A 25,159-nucleotide genomic window follows, 5' to 3' on the forward strand; every position below is an offset into this window, starting at 1 on the left:
TGTCTGAGCCACTGCACTAGATCTACCAGCAAAAGGACAGTGAAAACACAACAGTTGACCTCTTCCAGGTCTCAGTGTTTTTGCTGTCTTTACGCTTTTCCAGTGTATGTATTGGATACTTTACAGGAGCAGTTCAGTTCTACATCGTAAGAGCTGGCAGCAAATTAATAAATGTATGTGTTCCACATGCTGTCGATTAAATAAACTCAGCAGTTACTGTCCCTCCTTTAATTGTGATGATTCATGTACTTCCTCCACATGTTCTTACCTTCAGTGTCACAATAAGCTGGCCATCAACTTCAGATGGAATCTACGCGATCAACATCGTCTTAGCAATTTGACGTTGCATGATTCGTAATATCTGTCTGCATGGTATCCCCCATGAAGTAAACGTGATGCCACAGGGTTGGTCAGCATGGCTATTTACGCAGTTACCAGTTACGCAGTTACCAGTTACGCAGTAACATCATCAGTAAAATCATCAGCTTCCCTGTCTGTGTCACTGCTAGTACTAAACCAACAATGGCTGTTAATAAAGAGACCAAGTTCCATTTTAAAAGAGCTGTCATCTCCTTTATTAAAATGACAGATGTACTCACCACAATATGTTTATTTGCGCTTGGATGTGGATCTGCTGCACTGAGAAACCCTCCAGGTTTGTGGCGTGACACAGAATGAACAAGGTGGCAGCGTCGTTTTAAGTGTGTGACAAATCGTTCTTGTCGACGTGTTTGATTTCATTTTGTCTGGATGTCATTTGAAGTATATGGTCTCCTTACAGGGATTATGGTTCTTTCAGCAGTAGAATGACAAAGGGTGAAACCCAATGGGAGTTTCTAAATGCCAAATCTCTGATTTTTTGTGTGCTCTGATTATCGCAAGCAGGTCTAAACTTTTTTTTCCCACAAGAGCAGTGTTTGTGTGTCTGGTTGAGTAAATCCATCAAGGCCTGTCACATTAAAAAAACTGGCATTTCCGGAATTTCCTTGCATTCCTCCATCTCCTATATTCATTCTTTCTCTTCCAAAAATCCCTAAAATTACTTCCAAATAATTCAATTTCAAATCTGACCAAACCTGAAGCCGACAGCATCGTGCCTGTCCCAGACGTGAGCTGCTTGCTAATTTTAAAATCAGAACTTGATCGGACATGATTTTAATAAACTAATTACATAGATGATTACACGTATATGTTAATCATTCTCTCATTATGGTTTCAAGTCGGCATTCAGGATCACTAAACCTCAAAGATGACTCTATTATTCATTCTTACAGCAGCTTTGTCCTTAAACAAACACACTTCTGTAAAAAATCAGTACATACTTGTAATGCTGTTAACTCTTGAAGAGTATTGTTGAAGAGAGATTCTTAATAAGACATTAGACTTCCAACTTATAAGGAAACAAAGAACTTTTTATGGATCAATCACAGGAGGCCTTGACTAGTTCTTGGTGACTTCATGCAGTATTTGCTATTAAGCATCTTCAATCCACCATATATGGCCCAGATAAGGGCCTGAGGGGGTGTCATGCTCTGTTGGCCTTTTCAGACAGAATCAGACGGAGGGCTGGTCAACAGTGAGCAGAGTCAGCAGAAAATGTGATAACAAAACCAGCTCAACCTGACCTGTTGAGTGAGCTTCTGTTAATATTGCACATTACTTAGATAAGTGACCTTATCACTGGCAGCCTAACAGTCCCAGTTCGTGCTTGTAGGGTGCTGACAATTGAAATTGACAAAGTATTTAAAAATACTTAATGCTTTAACTCTAAGTAAGCTGTTGAAAGTCTCAAAGACAAGTTTTAAAGTGAGGATTGTCTCGGTGCTGACAACAAAGGCATTGTTTGTTTGCCCAGACGACCCAGTGAACAAACCTCACTGAGTATCAGACATCGTTCATCTAAAAACATCACTGTTGGCTATCTGCTGCTTGTGACACTTTACAGAAAGAGCTCTGCAATGTGTGACCTAGGAGTTTATGGCTAAATTTGCAGGTATCGTTCATTTTAGGGAGAAAGTGTGGTTGATAATTGGCAGGTGGCAGTGTTAAAAGCATTAAACAAAGTGCTGGTGGACTTTGTGGAGAGCATGGGCTTCCTCCTATGTCCCCTGTGTGAGCCGCCCATTAACTCCCCGGAGCGGCTGTAGAGGACCTCTGGTTCTCAATGAGCTTGACTGTCGGCACCGTCCACACACTGCAGCCCTGTTTCATAATGGAGGCTCTTCAGTAGAGAATTCATCACAGCACGCCGCACGTTGGCAGGTCCTCGGCCGTCCAGCTGAGTGCCCGACGAGGCCACCGCTGATCTCCACAAAAGCGTTTGTGTTTCCGCAATGGCTCCTGGAATCAGTGACATGTGGATAATTCACTAATATACTCAGTTAATCTGTAGACAACATACAACAGTAAATAGTCCTGGATAGGACCATTCATGCTAGCTTAATTGCCAGCCTTGTATGACCTTAATTGTGTCTCAGGGAGTTTTCAGTTAATGATTACAGTCATTTGTAATTAACAATTAATAGCAATTAATGTCTTTGACTAGTGACATGTACAGGTATATGCATTTCAGACTGTGGTATGGTTAAAATGAAGCACAGAGACAAATAGATTTCGGGCAATCAACCGTAGGCTATAATTTTAAACCTTCTCTAATATAACAACACGCATTTTTAAATTCAAAGTCACCACTATTGATATATTTAATCCATGCCAGGGAAACAAGCTATTTTAATAAGAAGGAGCTCATTTCGAGTTTCATCTTTGTAGCTTATGCTTACTTTTAATATACAAACTCACTTATGCACTTTAACAAAGGAATCCTGGAAATCTAACCGAAAAAGTGGCGAGTATTAGTGCAGAGACCAAATAAAAGGCTTCGACTTGATTGGGAAGGATCCATCCCACAGAGTCAGTGGGGAAACGGCTCCCACGGCTGGGCAGAATCTGCAGCGGGGGGTGAACAAGCACACACTACATGTGTACCGCCCGATCAAATATACATCAAAAAGCATCCCTGTGCTGCTGTAGCTATGAAATATTAACTAAACATTGTAGCTTTGAAATGCAACCATAAATAATCAAGGTCGCTGCTTCTTAAAAATACACATTGAATTAGCCAGAGCGGCAGCTTGGCCCTGGTAGCCGGAAGGGCCTTTGTGCGAGGAATGTGGACCAGGTGGACGTCGGCCCTGGAGTCTTGGGGCGCACTTCCAGTGTCAATCACAGTGTGGGGGCCCAGGGGGATGGGGCAGTATGGGGGAGCAGGGTGCTGGCTGAGCCCCCTCTCCTGCGAGGCCTAGCCGGCCAGCCTTTCTGGGATGCTGCTTTTGCCCGGGGAGGATCTGCAGGCCTGCAGCTCTCTCTCGTGCTCTGAGCCCTCCTGCCCCCTCTGAAGTCACTGGTGAATTATTCATCGGCGGGCTGCAACAGAGGCCCAGGCAGTGCATATCAAGTGAGCTCCCCCCCCCCCCCCTCTCAAAACAGAGGCCGGGCAAGCCATAATTAAATGCAGGGGGGGGGAGGGGGCGGAGACTGGTGAGCTAGGCTCCATAAGCAAGGAGGTTGGGGAGAAGAGGAGGAGGGGAAATGAAGCAACATTAGGAAAAAAAGAAATACGAACAAATACCCAGCTGAAGACAAGGCGCTGCTTAGAGTCTAAAAATACATCAAAGGACGAGTCATGAAACCGTCAGGGATCATCTGCCTCGAAGTATAAACTTATAAACATGTTTCAGTTCCTGAATCATCCATAACTATGACACTGCTGTTTGGTAAACAAGTCACAGATTACCAGCCTGCTCCAGGTTGCCTGCGTGTGGCCCTTTGCATGCAACAAAAAGCCTAATTAGGTTTAATCTGATTAGAAGATGCTTTTCTTTTAAGTGCAGCAATTTGGCTTCTCATGCCTGCAAAATGAGCACTTGCCAAATGAGGGGGGAATTAAAGGGGGTCTTAATTATCAAAAACAAAATGTCTGATTCATATGGGCAAAGCATCTGTCACTAAGCATGGCCTGCTTCAGTGATGGACAAACAGTGGCATCTAAAATGCATCGTTCTGTACAAAGGCACAGCTATGGTTATTTACACACATACAACTTAACTCAAGCTCTTTGATGCGCTTGCACTCAACAAAGGGAATAAATATGTGCAATTAAAGCCGAACAGTTTATAAACACAAGTTAAATATGGAGATGTAGGTATGACATCCATTCCTACTACTCCTCTGCTCTGTCATGCAGTGAAACGAAGCAGTGTCTACACAAGGGCTTAGAGACAGCTTTACACACAGCACAATAATAAAGAAAAATGCTGTGCATAAATAAAAGTGACCCTGTCACATATAGCTAAATATACTAACACTCCATCCATCCATCCATTTTCCAAACCGCTTATCCTACTGGGTCGCAGGGGGTCCGGAGCCTATCCCGGAAGCAATGGGCACGAGGCAGGGAACAACCCAGGATGGGGGGGCAGCCCATCGCAGGGCACGCTCACACACCATTCACTCACACATACACACCTATGGGCAATTTAGCAAGTCCAATTAGCCTCAGCATGTTTTTGGACTGTGGGGGGAAACCAGAGTATACTAACACTCCTTTTAGTTATATTAAAGATGTATGAAGAAAATGCTGAGGACAAAATAAAACCAGGCAACTGATCAACACGGTGATTTAGGAAGCTGACGTGAACAGAAGGTTGAAGGTTCTAGTCCCAGGAAATTCTCTATTCTGCTACTTTTAAACAATAAACTTAAGCAGCTGCAAAAAGCCAAACACTTGGTAAGTATAATGATGGGACATGCACCCTATCTGTATATCTGAAATATACAGAATCTTTGCAAACATCGCTAGCCTAAACCCACTAAAACACAAGTTACACGTTTTTCGATTCATCTGGAGCATAGCATGTGGAAATTTTCATTAAGATATAAAACTATTTGTAGTATTTCAAAATTTAAACTCAAACGTTTGTGGGAAATCAGGAAAACATTGTGATGCTATTTGAATTTTCTCAGAGCATCTTGCCACATGTCCATGAATGACCATGCTGATAGGACGACGACGGCAGCCAGGCATCATCAAACGATTGCAGTTCATTTTTGCCATCTTTGCCTTAAAATTCCTGTAAGCAACCATAGAAATGCAGACACCTTTTTGCAGGGTCCGAAGATATTCTTTAGTGATTTATATTAGCATAAGGCAATGTACCACCAGAATAAGTAACAGGATAGTAAAGCATTTCAGGTGGTTTTGGGTGAAGGAGCTGGAATACTTTCAGAGATTGAGTGAACCGTACAGACTGTAAATTCATAAATCCCCAAAGGTGTTTAATCCCATCAAAATACCAAACTGCATAACCTACTGACCTTTTACATTTATATGAACTACAGGTTACCTACTGCAATTAATGTTTACTACACTTTGTACATAAACAAATCAGGATTTGCATAAAAAACAGGTAGCAGCTTTGTAATAATAGGAAATGCAAACTAGTTTAACTTCATTGTACTAATTTGCACTTTTCATTGGAAAGTTTTGCACATTAATGACTGATAGATTGTTTCCCATAACTCCAGGCTTTATATGCAAATAAGAAGCTTGATAATATTTCAAATGCATCAGCTGCCAGACTGAAGAGAGAACTGGGAACTACAGTCCTTTCGAGAGTGAAGAGGTTATGCAACCACCCGGGAAACTATCAATTTTAATCTTGCTGTTGCTGTTTAACAACTACGGAGTCACAATGTAACTATTTTAAAAAAAGTACCACTACGTGGAATTTATTGCTACAGTAAAATATTAAGGTTTTAATGGGATTTAAACATGTTCAAAATCGTCATTTATTGATCGATGTCAGAAACATTAAGTGCGAACTGGTCTTACCCGTAAGCGTTTGTAAATTATTTTTAAATGTCAAACTGCCACCTGCTGGTCGTATGCTGTAACAGCAGCTCGCCTGAACAGTGCTGTAGGATTATGATGCCAACACGATAATCAATTTCGCAGCAACATTCTTAGTACCATATCTTAGTAATGCGGTTAATGGAGAGCTGCAAAGATTCCATATCGTAGATTTTACACCAAAACCCATCCATCCATCCATTTTCTGAAACCGCTTAATCACAAACTGGGTCACGGGGGGGATCGGAGCCTATTCTGGGAACAATGGGCGCAGGCAGGAACCAACACTTACACCAAAATGACATGTTAAAAAGGAATTAAGTGTAAGCAGTGCATGTTTTTAAATTTTTTTACACATTTTATTTAATGCACATACATCATATTTAATATATGTTACTATACCTTCCCCCAAAACAAAGGAAAATAGAAAACTAGGAAATTTATTTTTTCAATCTTTTACATAATGCCACTGCACACAAGCATACAGAGAACAAAGCATTATGATTATTATTTATTATTATTATTATTATTATTTTTTACACAGGATCACCTGAAGTTAGTCAATGGTGGTTAAAAAATAGTAGGACTTCCACTTGTTTCAAGATTAATACAACAGTACAGTACAGTACAGTGCAGTGCAGTGCAGTACATCAGTTGTCATAGAAAAGGTTCCACAGTTAAGGTCACGAGACAAACTAGTTTAAAATTTAAATTGTATACATAAATTAACATTGCAGAATGCACACACTGACAAAAAACGTCGGCAAGTCATCTTCAGAAATGCATCGTCACAAGACATGCAAACCAGCGTAAACAATTTAGCGTCATAAAATGCACATAACGGCTAGTGCAAAGAGTAACAGGAGCACTCAGTAAAAAGTGGGCGGGGAATACAGGCACCAGCAGGCAGCACTCAGTATGGTATCTGGTTCTGGTAGTACTGGATCATGTCATATGTTTTACTCCTGAAAGTGAAACAAAACAAACATCAATTATTCATCCAGCAACACAGTGTCTATGTTTAATTACAGCACTATCTGGACTGAGCAGTGGGCAATAATATATTAACTAATTATAAACAATTAAGTTACAATCACAGGAAATGATTTTAGCAATTGATCATAAATTACATGCTTCAGGTATGAAGGGTTTCCAGCAGTAACATCGGGACAGCATCACGTTGGATGTGATCGATTGTACCAGCCTAACTCTCCATGTCGTAACTCCATAGTGAATCAGGAGCAGAAATATTCGGGAGAGGGGATGCATATATCCATCCTGAGCCTAGCCAATTACCCTTCAGCCACTGCTGTGTGTTTGTGCGTCGGCATAAATGCAACCATTGGGGAAGTGGAAACAGAGTGACAGAGACGAACCTATGCTTGAATGTTTGAATGCCGCAGAAATAACGTTGCACCACAAATTTACCAGAAAAACACTCCACACAGTTTCTGTATGGTAGACCAATAACACCGTAACCGGCCATGTGAAACAGGCACGCAGATGTTTACATGTCAGTTGTCAGTAACATAACAGCTGTGAGGCTTGTGTCGCATCCACATAAGCATGCAGGGGAGCACTGCGCACTGTGGTAAGGCTGCAGAAATGCAGAAGAATGCAGATGAGGGGAGAGCGTGGAGCCACTGACCTGCTGCTGAGGAAACAGCTCTGGATCACCTTGATGATGAAGGTGGCTGCCTCCTTCTCACTCATATTGGGGTTGAACCTCTGCCTGCAAATGCATGAGCGCCATGGGATTTTAGGTGGTTTTTAACATGTCAGGCCTGCCAGAGACCACAGAGAAGCTGACAGATGCTCCTCTGATTCATGCTAAAACCAATCCACTTCCCTGGCAGGTTCACTGGAGGGAGGAAGTCCTGGACACTGGATGACATCACCATAAAGACGCACATCACTTACTTCAGTAGCTTAATTGTCTGTCCTCGAAAACACGGCAATCCTGTGTCCAGCATCAGTGTCACCAAGGAGACGACAGCGTCCATGTACGGTCTGTATGCCAATAGAGAACCATGACAAATCAATAGCGCAAGGAAGGCAAGAAGAGGTGGTACATTTGCAAAATTTCCCTAATGGACCAACTGGATATAATATCAAAGTAGTAGGGTCTGTGCCCACATCATATGGGCTGAAATCCCATGGCTGGGAAAGTAATCGAATCACCACTGGGCCTTGAACAAGACCTATAAGCTTCTGCTAATAAATGAACATAAGAAGTGGAGATGCACCTCACCTGACAGCCAAGTATCCCCGCACACACATCTCCATGAACCACTTGAAGGGCGTGGCCTCCATCTTTCCCCCCATGATCATCACCATCTCGTCAGTAAGCTTGATGTCTGGCTCCCAGCCCAGGTTTCCACCAGGAGAGCTCTCAAACATGAAGCCAAAGTCTGAAAGAAACGCGCAGATGCCCTCAGGACGATGCCCACTAAAGTGGTTAAAAGGTTAACAGCTGGCATGGAGACAGATAAGGACAACCTGATTAGGCTGCTTGTTCTTTAAAAAAAACACCTCCTTAGTGTGAAGCAGCTAGCAGAGAGTCTGTGAGTCAGTTTCTGGTCGTTATTACGTCACACATCTGACATGCTGCAGCTGGGCGGGGCGCCGCAGGAGCCCGACTGACCAATGTGAATGAGGTGGCCCTTGCTGTCCAGCATGATGTTGCCGTTGTGTCGATCCTTGATCTGCAGCAGGAACAGCAGCAGACTGTAGGCTGCCATGCTGCGGATGAAGTTGTACCGAGCCTGATAAGGAAAGAAGTCATCAACCAGCAGGCAGCATGCAGAGGCTCAAGAACTGAGCATGAGAAGTTAATCCACCATCAAAACAACCACAGCAAGTTCTACTGCAGAGAATCACACCTTCACAACTGCCTTAACTTCAGACCTTTTCTGGCGGTAGTGTTACAGACCCAGTCTACACCTGACCATTTGTCTATCTACCATTTTCTGCCGCCACATAAATGAAGACCATCTCCAGCTGCCTTCTCCAGGGTTACCTTCTGGAAAGCCAACGTGGACTCGTCTCCGTACTGATTTCGGAAGTAGTCGTACATCCCAAAGTCTGTCTGACGGCCCAATTGGTCACGGGACTTGCAGTCCGGAATGCACTCGATGACGCCACACTAAGAACAGGGAGAACAATCTTTCACATGTGGCATGAGGGATCACACAAACACAGCCGGTAGCGGTTGATGGACACTGAGGGTCTGGGTATGTGTGAGGGTTCAGCTGGGCCCAGTGACTGAGCATTCTTACAGACAGGAAGCCGGCTATGGGCCTCTTACCCCAGGCGCGGTGGCCACCACCCGGTAAGGGAACACAAATAGGTCCAGGCCCACCAGCTGGAAGATGTTCTTGAACAGGCCAATGATCTGCAGAGCCAGCATGTCCTGGGTGGAGGGAACACAGCAGCTCAGCATGCAGGTGGAGTCGCTCACCTCAGCCTTATGTGGCCTTTGCAAAGCAATCCCCTTAACCTACCCTGGTCATGGGTCAGACCTTTAAAGTAAACTTAATAACAGTCAGAGCCAAATACATGGGCTTTAACACATGCACACTGATTAATAAGTAAATACAGGGGTCGTATTTAAGTTGCTGGGGTTCCATCTGATTTTATTGGTAACAGGCATTTAAGGGTAACCACATGTGTTTAGGGGTGGAGCCCTATGGCATTTAAAGATAACGCTTCATATTTGTATATGAAATGCTTGAGAGCTGCCCACACACCTGCCTGCAGTCGTCCCCAACTTTAAAGATGGCCGCCTGCCAGCAGACCCTGCGAGCTCCATCTGAGCCGTCCTCTTCGTCCAGGGAGTTGGAGCGACATCGCAAGCCTGTGGGTGAGACGTGGTCAGAGAGCCGAAGTGGCACCTCGCAGGCCACAGGTCCTGCCATCCTTGTTGACAGAATCTGCAAATCACTTCACCCAGGCAGGAAAATGGCTTTTCCTTACTCCAGCCAAATCCACCCACCTTCCTTCTCCAGCTCACTCACACCACAGCGTTTGACTTTGAACTTAGCCAGATAAGGAGCTTTAGCAGCACTGGAAAACATACAAAGCATTGCGCAGTTACAGGAATGAAACCGCTTTCCCATACACAAGTTTAACATTCTGTTTTATCCATGGCACTTAAATAAAGCAGTACCTCTGCATCGGAGTTCCAGACTTATAATCAATGTCCAGCACAATGGCCTCTGGGTTACTGGGTAAGTAACAGCCTGGAAGCACAAAGTACGTCATTCATGTGCAATGAAACATCTTAACAGCCCAGAAAGGCCAAATGGTACCAATCCTAAGGTTTCAGGTAGCAGCATTATAATCAGCAGACAGGTACAGTACTTCGGTGAACGTCTATTGCAAATGTTCAAAGAATTAATCAAACAGATCATGATAATCGGGCCGATTACACATCCAGAGGCTGAACATGGGTCCTTGTTCAAAGCAGCATATAAGCATATAGTTATAAGCCAGAGGATATGTTTGTATTACTTAGTAGACTCACCAGGTTGTACTTTGATATCAGACAGAGCTTTCAAACAGGCCCTTTTCCTTTCATCACCTTTAGGGACAGGCCTATAGAGAGAAGCACAACCAAGTTACACAGTACTAGGTGTGAAAGAGTCTGAAGGGTCACAGCATACATAAATGAGACGGCAAACACAGAGGGCCAAAAACTCCAAAGAAGTCTTGTGCTTCTGGGTGTTATTCAAGCGAACAATATGGGGCATTGTAGATGCACAACGGAGAAATATATAAAATTACCCACGACACCTTTCACTGGGCCAAAATGGCCACCGGTGTTTTGTGAGAGGTATAACCATCTCTAGGGTCTTATGGGTACTTTTCCATCCTAATGCCCATAACCATCCATAATTACCAGTCTAATGAGGCAAGCGGACCACTAATTACACCCAGCGGCCCATGATCGGGGGCGAGGTGACGTTGAGGTTAATGCTCAGCCATGTCTTTCGTTACGCTAACGGGCCCTGTCATGACAGTGCTTGATGATTTAACTGCCCCCCTCATGGCCCCCTGACACCTAATGCCACCATTGGCAGATGTTACATCATGGCAGCATGGACGAGGAGGCGGGAGCCACCTGTCACGTCATGCTGGTGACCCCGGGTAAGCAGAGGAACTCATTATGAACAAAATCTCTATTTGTATTTCTATCATTACCGCTCGTACTGCTACTGCAGAGCTCATACAAACCAAATACTGAGACATGCTGCTGGCAGAAATGAATGAATCCTGGCAGATCAGCAAATAATACACAGAACTTAAAAACAGCAATACAGGTCCTAGTAGGGAGACTTTCTTATTTTCGCCTTAGCCCGCTAATTTCTAACATATTTAACAGCAATGATCCCATCTTTCTGGCTGGAATATTCTAGAAACTTCATTTGACACCTCGGGGCCACTTCACACCTCAGACAGTCATACAGAGAATCACAGCTGCTGTGTAGGAGGTGTCTAAACACCTGAAACACTGAGTAGGTTAAAGTAGACAGACTATTTGGTTGATGACACCAATGTGCCAGACTGGGCAGAACACGGGGGCCCAGCACGGAAAGCACCAGAAAGGGGGTTTTCACAATCATTCTGCGCACTTGATGATGGCCGAGACGTTGGTGATCTTGTTGAAGAAATCAAACTCGCGCTGGTAGAAGTCCTTGGCTGGTCCTGATAAAGAGCCGGTGATCTCCTCCACCATCTGCTCCAGCAGCTCCCCTATGTCGGCTGGGACAAGGAGAACACACTCATTCCAGCTAACACCTAAAGGGCTTCATCCTTGCATTTCAAAACCATACAAAGTTCATTTTGCTCAGTCTCAGATTCTAATTGCTATATGGGGCAGTCACTTGGCCTGGTGCAGAACTTTTGAGAAGTAAAGCTGAGTTCTAACTGGGTGAACCCAGCAGGAACCACAGCAGGTTGACCCAGACGTACGGTCTTTCTGGTGGCCTTCCTCATCAATGTAGATGTTGGTCTTCATATTCCAGATGAACTGGTGGGCCAGGAGTTGGGACTTCTGAGCAGCCCACAAAATATACTCCCGCACATATCCCATCTGGAGAAGGTCACAGGTAAAAAGGATCAGTGGACTGTGGGCAAACACTGTATGTTTCTGAGTTGGGCTCAAGGCCTGGACTGCTGCTAAGTATAACATAACAACACAAACTACCTAACCAAAAGTATGTGGACACCCCTTCCAATTATTGAGCTCAGCTGTTTCAGCCACCCACATTGGTAACAGATGCATAACATCAAGCACACAACCCTGCAATCCCCATAGACAGACACTGGCAATAGAAAAGGTCATACGGAAGAGCAGTCACTCTGAATGTGGCACCATCAAAGGATGCCACCACTGAAATTAAATCATTGTCAAATTTTCTGCCCCATTAGACCTGCCCCCGGCAACTGTTAGTTCTCTTATTGTGAAGTGGAAGTATCCGGGAACATCCACAGCTCGGCCATGAAGAGGCAGGCCGGGCAAGCTGGCGGAGTGAGAGCACAGAGTGCCAAAGCATGTAGCGTGTAAACAGCCTTAACTTAGCTGACAGGAAGACACTTAGCAGACACCAGCAACAGAGTTTCAAGCTGCCTGAGGACACACAAGGCCGACAGGTATACAGCACATCAGCATTGGACTGGGAAGCAGCCGAAACTCCTCCTCTGAAATGATGAGTAAAGGCTGGTTCACACTCCTCCGCTCGTGTTCACGTGGACTTTTTCTGACCTGTTTTATGTCATTGTGCGCCACTGCAGATGAATGTGTGCTGCACTCTAAATTTGTGTCCACACGGACAGTGTACGAGCCGCTCTGGACACACTGCACAAGTGCAGGCTCTTTCTCCTTGATATCCATATTGGAATGACATACCAAGTACGCTGTGCACACGTGCAAAGTGCACAGCTAGACCGGAGAAATATGAGCGTCTTCGGGTTCGTATACGCAGTGCAGATGCCAGAGTGTCACGCATGCGTGAAGTAGAAGCGTTCCTGGGTCCGTATACGCAGTGCGGACGCCAGAGTGTCACGCGTGCGTGGAGAAGTATAAGCGTTCTCGGGTCCGTATACGCAGTGCGGATCTGCCAATCTGATGGATGAATTTGGGTTTGGTGGATGCCAGGAGAACACAACCTGCCTGAGTGCCACCTGTAATGTTCGGTGGGAGGGGCATAATGGCCTTAGCTCCAGGGAAGGGTAATCATAATTCATCAGCAAACAAAGACAATACAGTGTCTCCCAATACAACCCCTTTGGGATGAACTGGAATGCCGACAGCGCCAGGCCTTCTCACCTAACCTCCCTAATGCTCATGTGGCTGAATGGGCTCAAAATCCAGTGGAAAGCCTTCCCAGGAGAGTGGGGGGCTTACAGTGCAAAGCGGGGACCAGCTCCATATCACTGGCCATAGTTTTGGAGAAGGATGATCAATACGCACATACAGGCGTAATGGTTAGGTGTCCAAATACTTCCGCCTAGGTAATGTTATTAATTTCTTCACAGCCTGCATCAAATTTGTTCCAGTACTGAGCTGAACTTAATTCTCAACCATAAACCTAAAGCACTGGATGCTCTATATGATCCCAAACCTCCCATCCAAGGTACCTTGGAACTTGAGGAGTGCCGCCATTATCTCTGGGCTCTTCTCACATCTACAGCGACAGTCCTTGTAAACATTTCAAATCACTAACTTTTACCTGAGCCTAAAATAGTTACATGTTATTAGGCATCTTAGTAAAGGTTTTAAAATATGGGGCTATTTTACTGATTTTACTGCATTTTTTTCCTTCTACAGCTTCAAAATCCTTTTCTTTAGAGAAATTACCAAAATGGGACATTTAAAAAAAAAAAAAAAAAAAAAAAACACAAAACTAATAAATGTGTTTCACAAGTCTCAGAAAAGGCTCTGAGAATGAAAGACATCAGAGAGGAGTCCTTCTTATTAGTGAAGTATATTTCCATACAGTGAATTTGCCTTGGTGATACTTTTAAGACATTACAAAAAACATTACAAAAGTCTTACCTTATCATATCGAAGTGCCTGAACAATTTGAGGTATGTAGAATAAAATGGCATCCTGACAGAAATGACAAGAATACAAGCATTAGCAGAGGAAAGAAATGCAATGTTTATCAAAAAGACAAAACCACGGGCGTAAAGGCCGCGCACTGGCTACGGGCGTAAAGGCCGCGCACTGGCTACGGGCGTAAAGGCCGCGCACTGGCTACGGGCGTAAAGGCCGCGCACTGGCTACGGGCGTAAAGGCCGCGCACTGGCTACGGGCGTAAAGGCCGCGCATTGGCTACGGGCGTAAAGCTAAGGGTTCAATCCTAAATTGGGTGATTAGGAAGTGCAGAAACTAAGCTCATCTTTCCAAGTATTTTATACTGAAAAGGTGTTTATGATTAATCTAACACCAGATTAGCTCCAAATACAGCATTCAGGAAAAATATGAGGTTAAATAAGAATCAAAACAAAAGAAAAACAGAAGAGCTACTGCTGTTACTTAGGGATAGAGTCTTACAGGGGGGAAGGACCGGAGGACTTTCACGCCGTACTGTGCCGTGAGCGGATGTGGGGGGTACATGCTGGAGAAGTAGGAGAGCCCGGTGGGGGGGTCAGCTGGTGCCCAGCACAGGATGTGGCTCAGTTCAGGAGAGTCGGCGTCGATGGTGTGCCACGTTACCAGGAACTGCACACAGACACAGGTGACACATGGTTTCTGGGTGACACATGGTTTCTGGACATAACACAGCTGGGACACCAATGTCAAAGGATCAAAGACCTGAGGCAGTGTTCGTCATACTACTCCCGTTAAAGAGCACAAAACAATACTGATGGTCAATACTGTGAACGTGGCCTTCAAGAAGCAGAAACCTGCAGCAGTCCCAGAGGACAGGGTTCTGACGCACCGCACATCATAAGAACATAAGAACTATACAAACGAGAGGAGGCCATTCGGCCCATTAAGCTCGCTTGGGGAGAACTTAACTAATAGCTCAGAGTTGTTAAAATCTTATCTAGCTCTGATTTAAAGGAACCCAAGGATTCAGCTTGCACTACGTTATCAAGAAGACTATTCCATACTCTGACTACGCGCTGTGTAAAGAAGTGCTTCCTTAAATCCAGTTTGAAATGTTCTCCCGCTAATTTGCACCTATGGCCACAAGTTCGTAAATTTGAACTAATGCTGAAGTAACTATTTGGTTGAACAGCATCCAAACCTGTTAGAATCTTATATACCTGGATCATGTCCCCCCTCAGTCTCCTTTGCTTGAGACTGAACAGATTTAGCTCAAGTAACCGTTCCTCGTATGACATTCCTCTAAGACCAGGAATCATTTTTGTGGCCCTACGCTGCACCTTTTCTAAGGCCACAATGTCCTTTTTAAGATATGGTGACCAAACCTGCACACAATATTCTAGGTGAGGTCTCACCAAGGAATTGTATAATCTTAGCATTACCTCCCTTGACTTATACACACACCTGGAGATATACCCCAACATCCTATTGGCCTTTTTTATTGCTTCCCCACACTGGCGAGAATGGGACATGGAAGCATCAACATACACACATTTCATGATCAGCTACCTTTATTTCAGTGGGACCCATAAAATACCTGTACTTTATATTTCTGCTCCCTACCGGTACCTCACTATGGACGCAGGCCCACTGTGACATTGTGCCTCTTATAACTACTCGCTGTTTCCTATCTGTTAACCAGTTATCAATCCAGGTCGCTACGGTACCTAAAATACCTGTCGCTTTGAGTTTAAGTAGGAGCCTCTTGTGGGGGACAACATCAAAAGCCTTTTGGAAATCTAAGTAGATGACATCATAGGCCTTCTAATCATCAACTTCCTGAGTAGCTTCCTCAAAAAACTCCAACAGATTCGTTAAACAGGATCTACCTCTCCTAAATCCATGCTGGCTATCCCGCAAAATGTTATTGGAGTCCAGGTAATCTACCATTTTCTCTTTGATTATAGCCTCCATAACTTTACCAGTTATACAAGTTAGACTAATTGGCCTATAGTTTGACAAATTACTTCTATCCCCTTTTTTGAAAATAGGCATTATGAAGGCGTGCTTCCAATCAGAAGGTACCACACCTTCCGATAAGGATTTTTGAAACAGTAAAGCTAACGGTCGGCAAATAATATCCCTCATCTCTTTTAACACTATAGGTAAGATGCCATCAGGGCCCTGTGATTTATTTATTTTGAGCTTAGCTAGGCTTTGCAAAACATCAGCTTCAGTTATATATATATATTAGTTATAGACGATGCTGGATCAGGAATAAGAACTGGTAAGTTACTAATGTCCTCAACAGTGAATACCCATGCAAAACTATCATTGAACTCATTTACTATATCAATGTCGTTTACTATTATAAGACCCTTACTATCCTGCAGATTAGTAATTTCAGGTTTTAGAGCTCTTTTAGAGTTAAAATACTGAAAGAAACTTTTAACGTCATCCTTAGCTTCCAATGCAATCATCCTTTCGACATTTCTTTTAGCTCGTCTAATATCATTTTTTAACTCAGCCTGTAGACTTAAATATTCCTGCTTTATTCTGTCATCATCAGTTATTTTCCATTGCTGGAACAAAGCCCTTTTCCTCCAGACATCAGACCAAACTGAGCTTGCATGCAATGAGACCCACTCGAGAGCTCCACCGGGAGGTGCTGCGGCTCCTCTGTGTTGTTTACGGACTGACACAAACAGCTGGGCCAACAGCAAACAAACGTCCCTCAGACATCAACGGGAGACAGGCAGGGACTCATTAGCCAGCACAAGCCAGGCAGAAGTAAGAGCAAAAGACTGAACGCCAGTGGGGACTAGAGAGGTAAATACTGCTCAGCACGGCAAAATAGCTGCTGAGAGACCAAAACATCCCAGACTACTGCCAAGTCATTTACTTCAAGGGTGTTACCATCCAAATACTTGAGGGGCCCTTGCAGGGTACGTGTAGTTTCACCTAAGCGATTACTGACCCAGTGATTAAGCTAAACATACCAATTTATTCAGTCCTGATAAAGGATCTCACCTTGACTGCTTCCGGCACATCACTGACTGCACCGGGGTCCAGGCGCACCAGACGGGTAACTTCTGCGACGATGGCTTCTGTGTTTTTAAACCTACAAAAGGGAAGGCAGAGGAGGATGTCACTACTGTGGTCATGTGCAAAGAGGTGATTTGGTAACCAGTAACATTCAGAGTGGAAAACACATGACCACACACTGCAGCAATATTAATAAGATAGTTAACGCTTTACATGACAGGGCACAAATAATGTGTTATTATGATAATACTTATGTATTAACAACAAACCGAGTTTAAGTTACATATTAATCTCATATTCGTTCATCATTAATGAACTGTGATACATCATCTAACGAGCCCTTGATCTCCTCCACCACCTGTTTCAGCAGCACCCCCGTGTGCTGGGACAAGGCGAACACAGTCATTCCAGCTAACACACTAAAGGGCCTCATCTGTGCATTTCAAAACATCACAAAGTTAATTTTGCTCAATCTTAGATCCTGCAGAACTGTTGAGAACTGAAGCTGAGCTCTAACTGGGTAAACTCAGGAATCACACCAGGTTAACCTAGACAAACTAAGTTTTTTTTCTTTTTTTTCTTCCTTTTTTCCTTTTTTTTCAAACTAAGTTTAAGTAACATACTGATCTCACGTTCATTCATCATTCGTGACGCATCTTTTATCTCAAGCAATTACTATATTTGTTACTCTATCTGTTAATTCTGGAAACCATTGTGAACTACTGAAGGAACAAGTAATGAATAACAAGTGAAATATTGATTTCATGTTTGTTCATCATGAATCGTGATGCATCATTTATCTAAAGTAGTGACTATATATGTTCATAATTTGCACTTCACTAGTAACAGTGTTACCAAATATTTGTAACCCATCAAGTAAAGCGTTACCATAAAATACATTTCTGTCATTCAAAGAACTGTTTTGTGTGCCACTGTAGCAGCTGCATGTAGCAGTCAGCCAAGATGGAGACACTGCAGGAAGTACAACTCAGGGTCTCAGCGGCGCCCACACCTGGCAGGCAGCTGCATGGCCAAGTAGGGGGAGATGCTCCAGGACAGGTTCACATTGTCCTTCCACTGCTTCTCACTCAGGTTGATGTACTTAGACCTCCAGTTGGTGATGCTAGTCTCCACGGACTGCTCGGTGGAGATGGCTAGCTCTTGGGTGGACAGGGGGTTGTACCAGATGGTGAGTCGCTCGATCTCGCTGGCCTGATGGAAACGTAGAAAGAAGATGTCTGGGGTATGAATCAGGTTTGGGTAGTTAGGTCTTAATTATCTGCTTTAAATGTAACATGATGGGAATTCTGCTTAATGGATATTAATGCAGCTGACAAGCCAATATCGCTGTCCCAGTTTGAAACTGGCAGTTTTCCTTTCATCACAAGCCTCCCCCCCAGATGCACGACACTGACAGACATCACAAGATACTCCCTGCAGTAACTGTGATGTCACACCCCGGGTTTGCCTCATTGCATGTGCAGATACCGTGCGTGACCCAACTCATGTAGCTCAAAGCCATTTGCACGACTGCCCACCAGGGGTCTGACCGGCAGCATAGCGATGGAGGAGGACCCAGCCATCAAAGCCGCCTGACAGGCCGTTGGGCTCTTTAGCATTCTGGAGGCGTCCTCACCACATACTGCAGCATTAAACATGCAGCACCCCCGGGGGGATGAGAGAGCGAGATCGGCACCTGGAACGGCTCCCCGTCATCCCATCGCAGTGCGGACTGATGGTCCTACCAGCAGAGCCAGCAGCAGCGTCCTCCGCTTCATGTAGTACTTGTGCAGTTGCGTACCTCTGTTGCTCTTCTTGGACAGACCTGAGGGGCAGAGGAGTCGTCAGCCAGGGCACACAGCTAGATATCCCTGTACCGCCTACTACCAAGTGTCTTTCTGTACGTCCATTACTATTAATGTGAGAGTCACACAGGCCCACTACGTGTCTATATCACCCCATGCCTGCCAAATCTATACTGAATAATGCTTTGTTAACTCGTTTTAGGGACTGATATACTTAGTAATAGTGTATAAACATGTTTATTGTTAGGGTACATTATTCAGTGCATGATCAGAGAACTTTAAAACGTCTGAGGAATAACACCTGTCTCAGGGATCGTCACCATTCGTGACAGCCAGGCTGCGGTGGAGGTGTAAGGTGAACATTCATTCACACAGCATGAATATCATGGGCTTTGAGTGAATGCCGGGGCATCTGGCACGGCTGAAAAAGCCTCCCTCACACACTGAAGAGTGATGCTAACGATGCCGGCGGAAAGGTACCGGATTTCTTGGACATGGTGGACATGCCGCTGGACAGTGGGTACGTGTTGATCCAACCCTGTGTGCTCTGCTGCCTGGGGCCCATGGACACGTCCAGGTTGTTCCTGGAGTCTGTCACTGTCATGACAGACAGGCTATTCACAGACAGCTCCTGGTTATCTGTGGACAAGACACAGTACTGTTTATAACTCAGCATTTCCATTACACACAGTCCAATTCACACTAATATCTAACAACTTGGATTTAACCTATAGGAAGGAACTGAGGATACAAGTAAGTAAATAGTACAAATCCAGCACAGTAAGTTCAGCAAATAAAGCTCTTTATGGAGTATGATGTACTGCAGATTCATATTCTGAGCTCTAATAACTTTTAAAATAAATTTGCTTTCTTAAATAACAACACTGAGCAGTGGTGAAGTTGGTAGCATGTTAAAGAGACCAGGAATACACACACTGCAGGTCTCCTGGTCCTGCAATGCGGACCAATCAGACAGAGGGTAACGTGTTAAGCCTGCGACTACGGAAGCAATTGACAAAATCTAATAAAAAAAATAAATAAATAAGCATGAAAAGATTCATGAAGAATCAGAAAAAAATTTCTAGATAAATCAGTTTTCTGTGTGACTGACCTCCAGTAAACATGACAGAGGCTCAGGGTGAAGTTCATAAAACCACATTTAATAAGTACATTATGAGAACTGGGGTAGCAAGGCGGCTCAGCAGGCAGCACTGTCGCCTCACACCCGAGTGTTATAGGTCTGAATCCCACCTCCGCATGTGTGTGGGTACCCAACAATGGACTGGAATCCCAGCCCTGTGCTGCCAGGGATAGGTTCAAGCCCCCCTCCCCATGTGACTCTGACCAGGATAAGCGGTTTGTGGATGCATGGATTATCTGAACAGACACTGGGGGTAAACAGCTAAATGAGGAGACGGTGCAGAGCCTGATGGCACTTGGTGTTATCAGCAGGATGCATGGAGACTGCAGGGTAAGGGGCTCTGTAGGGTGAAGCTCTGCAGGGGCTCACCGGGGGGCACCAGCTGGTTGGCAGTCAGGTACTTCTTGTCGGACAGCATGCTGGCATAGAACTTGGTCATGATGCTGATATCCTCACGGAGGCGCTTCTCGACCTGCGTGGGGAACTTAGCTGCCACACTGGGGAGCAGGAAAGGTGCAGAAAAGCAGAGGGTAACCATGGGAACTACAGAAATGGCTTAGTGCAAGTTGGGGGGAGCGATCATGTAAGAATGCTTAAATATAAATTGTCCTGCAAAAATACAGCTGGATGTGTTCCATACATTTTATTTCCTTTTTCAGACAGAATAGTGCTGCCACCTGCTGGATATAAGCACACATGCACCATAAGCATCGCCAACATAAGCCACTGGTATGAAGCATGGCAATAACAAACCCACTGCAAAGACTGCATGCATAAGTGTGGGTGGTCCCTCTAAACTGGAATGCTTACACAACCTCCAAAGAGGGAACAGCATTTAAAATCACAAACGGCCACACAGGCCTCACAGGACGCCCACCCAGCCCTGCGACTCACCTGAAGTAGTCAAAGGCAGTGGAGTAGATCTTCTCGCGGAGGACATTGCGGATGGTGGCGTTGGTGACCACGTCAGCATGCAGGAGAGCCAGGCCCAGGGTCAGTAACCTGGGGGGGATTTGGGGGGTGGGAGGGGTTAATGAAACCCGACCAGGTCGACTTTCCGCAGAGTGACCCACCCCTTGCCGTTAAGCTCTACAGGGCTGAGAACAGAGCCGGGCTACCGGTGTTTAAACAACATACCACACAACAAATACGGACGTTCATTTAATCAGTAAGTACTAAGGGATCACGGTTTGTATCCAGACACATGACAGCCACCTCAAAGTGTAGCACTGCCCCAGTGTCAGGAGGGACGTGGCATCGATGGTCTTCACCCAGCAGTTCTTTCACTCAGTGCTATTCCACCCAAAGCAATTAAACACATAGTCTGGAGCTACTTAAGGAATAATTCTGGATTTCTAACATGTATAAAATGGTGTAAGATAAAGGCAGGAAACGGCATAGATTTCCCAGTAATCCTATTATCTATCTATCCATCCATCCATCCATCCATCCGTGTTATAGTGAGTCTGGCCAATACCCAACTATGACATGGAGATAGCTGGGAATAAGTCTGACTCGAGACATTATAATCTCACAATGGGGGCAGCTGAGGACCAGGTCTGCACAACTGAATGAGAAAATACACAAAGACAATGCAGTAAGGTAGTGGCACCCCCCCACCCCCCCAGGAATGGTCTAGCTGTACCTGAAGCGAGGTCCGATGGCCGCCACGTGACGGTTCATTGCGCTCTTGGCCCCGCCCACACTGAGGGACAGTGATCTCTGAAGCAACCCACAGAAAATCTCCACCTGGTCGGCACTGCAGTACTTTGCAATCTCGAACCTCTGCACCAGGAACTAACACATGGGGGGGGGGGGGGCAACAAACGGGACAGCAATTAAACCTGCAGTAAAAGATGCCCTCTGCGCTGGACGAGCCCAGAGGCGGCTGCTCTCTCCAACCTGCTTCATCCCTCAGTACATTTATTTGTACAGCTTAGTGGAAGCACGGTTACAGCTCAGCTATGCCTGTTAATCAGACTGCTGTCCTTGTCCCAGTATACATGCACGGGAAGGGAATCCATTTAGTGTTTGTTTATCATTAATCGAAGCATTTCTGACTCCACTACTATAGGTGGCGATATGGCTCCTTTCAGCTTGTTAGTATTGGGCTTTTTCTGGGTGATCGATTACACCACAGACAAATAATAAAATAAATAATAATGGGTGTGTGGACAAATGAAGTGACAAACTTTAATAGCGATCTGGATGGAAGAAGGTCAGGATAGCATAGCAAGAAATAAAGTATTTTGTATAATATACTAGGACAGCACGGTATTGGAAATTCTTCAAATATCGCAATGTGATTTTGCTGTAATAAATATTTGGGTATTTATGAAACAAAATAGGAGATCAACAAATTTCCCTCGAAGCCGTCCAGGAGTGATTTAAACAGTGAAGATGAAAACGATTATAATTGTCTCAGAGAACACATGCAGCCCTCATGAAAAACCAGTGGAGGTAAACTGAATTTTAAGCATATACTAGATAATCTTGAAAATCAATAATCATTAAAACTGCAAAATCATTAAAACCGCAAAAAAAAATAAGTTTTTTTCTCCTTTAGGTCAAATCATCACTCTTTCGGACCTCATCGTCACGGATTTCAACGAAACTCGGCATGCTGATTTGGCGACATAAGTAACTCATGAAACTGAAATTGAGTGAGTCTTGGATCAATACTGAGGGAGATTTAAGAGAGAAAAGTTTTAACTTTATGAACCTGTGACATACAACAACCCTCAGGGACAAAAATAAACTAGATAGGCTTATAGGCTACTAGGGCAAGGAAAGAATTTCAACATTGGTGTAATAATGCATAAGTTGCATATAAGCAGTACTGTTTAAAGGGAAGGTGGGAACGTAAGAACATAAACAATTGCTATGCTCTCAATTTATAGCCCATCAGAACCTTTGATGTAGCTATTGTGACTTTGCTTGAGATTGTGTATGTCTGCCCTGTTGCTGTCACAGGTTCAACTACTAAAAGCACATCCTGATGATCGATAACAAGTCTATCAGGATGGCATGGGAATGAATAGGATGGAGATGGTCTATGAGGATGTAAAAAGCTCAGTCTCAGCTCTCCAGTGCTGGGCATAGTTTCTTCAACACATCCTAGCCACCAATTATCATCATATGCAGCCACAACATAACCTTTGACGCCTGCTGTTGAGTGATTCCCTCAGTGTGGACTTACACCGGACTGATTTGCACACCTCACTCACCTCTGATGAATGCAGGGCATTTATTAGCCATATTTAATAGCCATGTGGGCCTTTTCAATGGTACAGGTAGCAAGTACAGGTGTCTGTAATGACATTACTGGAGCTTCCATTAAATTTCATTGTAGCATGTTTGTAACCTTAATTAATGTTATTACTTACACCAGTGCTTGTTATACTATTTCATGTCAGGTTGGCTGCCATTAAAAAGGCCCATTAGTGATATGAAACCATGTGATGCTACCTTTACGTCAAGATATCTCAGCAACACCTTAAAAACCAAAGACCAAATTTTCTGGAGATGTTCATTACATGATGCTCTAGCTTTAGTAAAAAAAAAAAAAGAAAAAAAAGATCAATTTTGAAATATAGGTTTTTTGTTATTGAATTTTTAATAATTAATCATTTATTACATAGTAGTTATTAAAATGAGGATGGCATATTATTTGTTCAATCTATAGAGCTGGACAATAGCATTAAAACAGTATAAGGACCACTACTGTGCAGCTTATATTAAGGCAAATATAGCTAGTCAAATTCATAGCCCCCCCCCCCCCCAAAAAAGTAAACTTTGTTTGCTTAAATCTCTTAATATTGATCCAAGACTCGCCCAATGAGTTACTCACATGACCAGATCAGCTTGCCAAGTTTTGTTAAAACTGTTAAAACCGCACACTAATGCACAGAGTAGGTAGCAGCATGAACTTCATTAAGTGAAGCCAAGACAAGGTGAGGAGTGGAGATAAGCTCCATCGACACTTGAGGTGAGGAGAGACTCACCTCGATCCAGATGGAATGTGGAATGACCTCGGGGGGGCACGGCATGGGCTGGCTCTCCTCGGACGCGGCCAAGGGGTCGGCCTCCAGCCGGGCCTCGGAGAAGAGCCCCATCTTCAGCTCCACCGTCATGTGCCAGGCTCCAGCCATCTCGCGCATGAACTGCAGCGACAGCACCATGATAGCCAACACGTGCTAAGCCGGCTAGCGAGACCGAAGCCCCTCGATACTTTGCAGAGCTACTCAATGCAATTAACCAGGTTCATTTATGATGGGTGTACCAATTACATCATCATCTGTCATTGCCGAAGACCAGTTCCAATACTAAAAACAGGAGTATGGAGGACAGTAAAATCCCTGGATGTTGGTCTTGCCCCATCCCAAATATCAAGGATACATAGGTTGCATCCCTGCCAAATGACACCGACCCCATGATTCATTCCAAATTCATTCTTTGGAGGTAAGCAGCAAGGTCTCTATTGCCAAAACCACAAGCATGATCAATGCATTCTTCACATTGAGAAACACCCAATGTGCAACAAAACATCCCAAGACACACCAAGGGTTAAAGGTCAAAACAAGGCCACAAACCCTTGTTCTCTCTGTCCTCTTTGAACTGAAAAGATGAATTTTGGACTTTAATGCTATTTTATCATGATGGGAAGCATTGCTAACATTACTACAAACTACAGAGCATAACCTCAACTACACTCAGTGTCCAAATCGTGTGTCGTGTTATTTTGCATGCGGTGATGTCGCCACAGGTTACGTACCGGCACTTCAACACCGTTCTTGGCTGCCAGCAGCCACTCCCAGCAGGCAATGGCGGCCTCCATGCCATGCTCAGTGAACATCTTCAGAGGAGCCCAGCACAGGTGGTGTAGGAGCTGGGGGTCGCAATCTGCTAGATGAGGGATATAGGCAGGGTGTTTAAGCACACGCATGCACACCTATAATCATATATCTGTGTGAGGAGCGCTCATTCATTTGTATGGGAAAAATGCTAATGCTAACTATGACAACCTTAACCCCTACCCAGCTCTAACCATAACCATAAGCAACCAAACAAAATACAAACGTTTTTGCATTTTTAGTTTTTTTTATTGCAGTCAAAGAGTTTTAGAAAATTGAGTTTTCCCTTTCCTGATCCCTATACATTTGGTCCCCACAAGGCAAGTTATATCTGGATCACAGACAAAG

The 25,159-nt window shown here is 44.3% G+C and overlaps 1 protein-coding gene across 2 annotated transcripts in view; it reads right to left on the bottom strand.

Annotated features, from left to right (window-relative positions):
- Positions 1-6,243: 6,243 nt before the first annotated feature.
- pi4kab (phosphatidylinositol 4-kinase, catalytic, alpha b) overlaps positions 6,244-25,159 on the bottom strand; it is a 45,864-nt gene continuing 26,948 nt past the window's right edge. Inside the window, exons 32-55 of one of the 2 annotated variants that reach the window (XM_048996308.1) lie at positions 24,733-24,860; positions 23,963-24,121; positions 21,604-21,755; positions 20,853-20,960; positions 20,328-20,455; positions 19,298-19,456; positions 18,758-18,837; positions 18,025-18,224; positions 16,998-17,088; positions 14,469-14,636; positions 13,968-14,021; positions 11,882-12,002; positions 11,542-11,671; positions 10,434-10,504; positions 10,077-10,149; positions 9,903-9,973; positions 9,658-9,764; positions 9,216-9,320; positions 8,928-9,053; positions 8,553-8,673; positions 8,160-8,319; positions 7,829-7,918; positions 7,557-7,640; positions 6,244-6,873 (exon numbers count right to left, since the gene is read on the bottom strand). In XM_048996308.1, the coding sequence (XP_048852265.1) occupies positions 6,822-6,873; positions 7,557-7,640; positions 7,829-7,918; positions 8,160-8,319; positions 8,553-8,673; positions 8,928-9,053; positions 9,216-9,320; positions 9,658-9,764; positions 9,903-9,973; positions 10,077-10,149; positions 10,434-10,504; positions 11,542-11,671; positions 11,882-12,002; positions 13,968-14,021; positions 14,469-14,636; positions 16,998-17,088; positions 18,025-18,224; positions 18,758-18,837; positions 19,298-19,456; positions 20,328-20,455; positions 20,853-20,960; positions 21,604-21,755; positions 23,963-24,121; positions 24,733-24,860 (2,738 nt within the window). In that variant the 3' untranslated portion in view covers positions 6,244-6,821. Of the gene's footprint in view, positions 6,874-7,556; positions 7,641-7,828; positions 7,919-8,159; positions 8,320-8,552; positions 8,674-8,927; positions 9,054-9,215; positions 9,321-9,657; positions 9,765-9,902; positions 9,974-10,076; positions 10,150-10,433; positions 10,505-11,541; positions 11,672-11,881; positions 12,003-13,967; positions 14,022-14,468; positions 14,637-16,997; positions 17,089-18,024; positions 18,225-18,757; positions 18,838-19,297; positions 19,457-20,327; positions 20,456-20,852; positions 20,961-21,603; positions 21,756-23,962; positions 24,122-24,732; positions 24,864-25,159 lie in introns of both variants that reach the window. The other variant, XM_048996299.1, reaches the window with a different exon arrangement.

Source organism: Brienomyrus brachyistius, chromosome 2 (genome assembly GCF_023856365.1).
Source record: "Brienomyrus brachyistius isolate T26 chromosome 2, BBRACH_0.4, whole genome shotgun sequence".
NCBI classification, from domain to species: Eukaryota; Metazoa; Chordata; class Actinopteri; order Osteoglossiformes; family Mormyridae; genus Brienomyrus; species Brienomyrus brachyistius.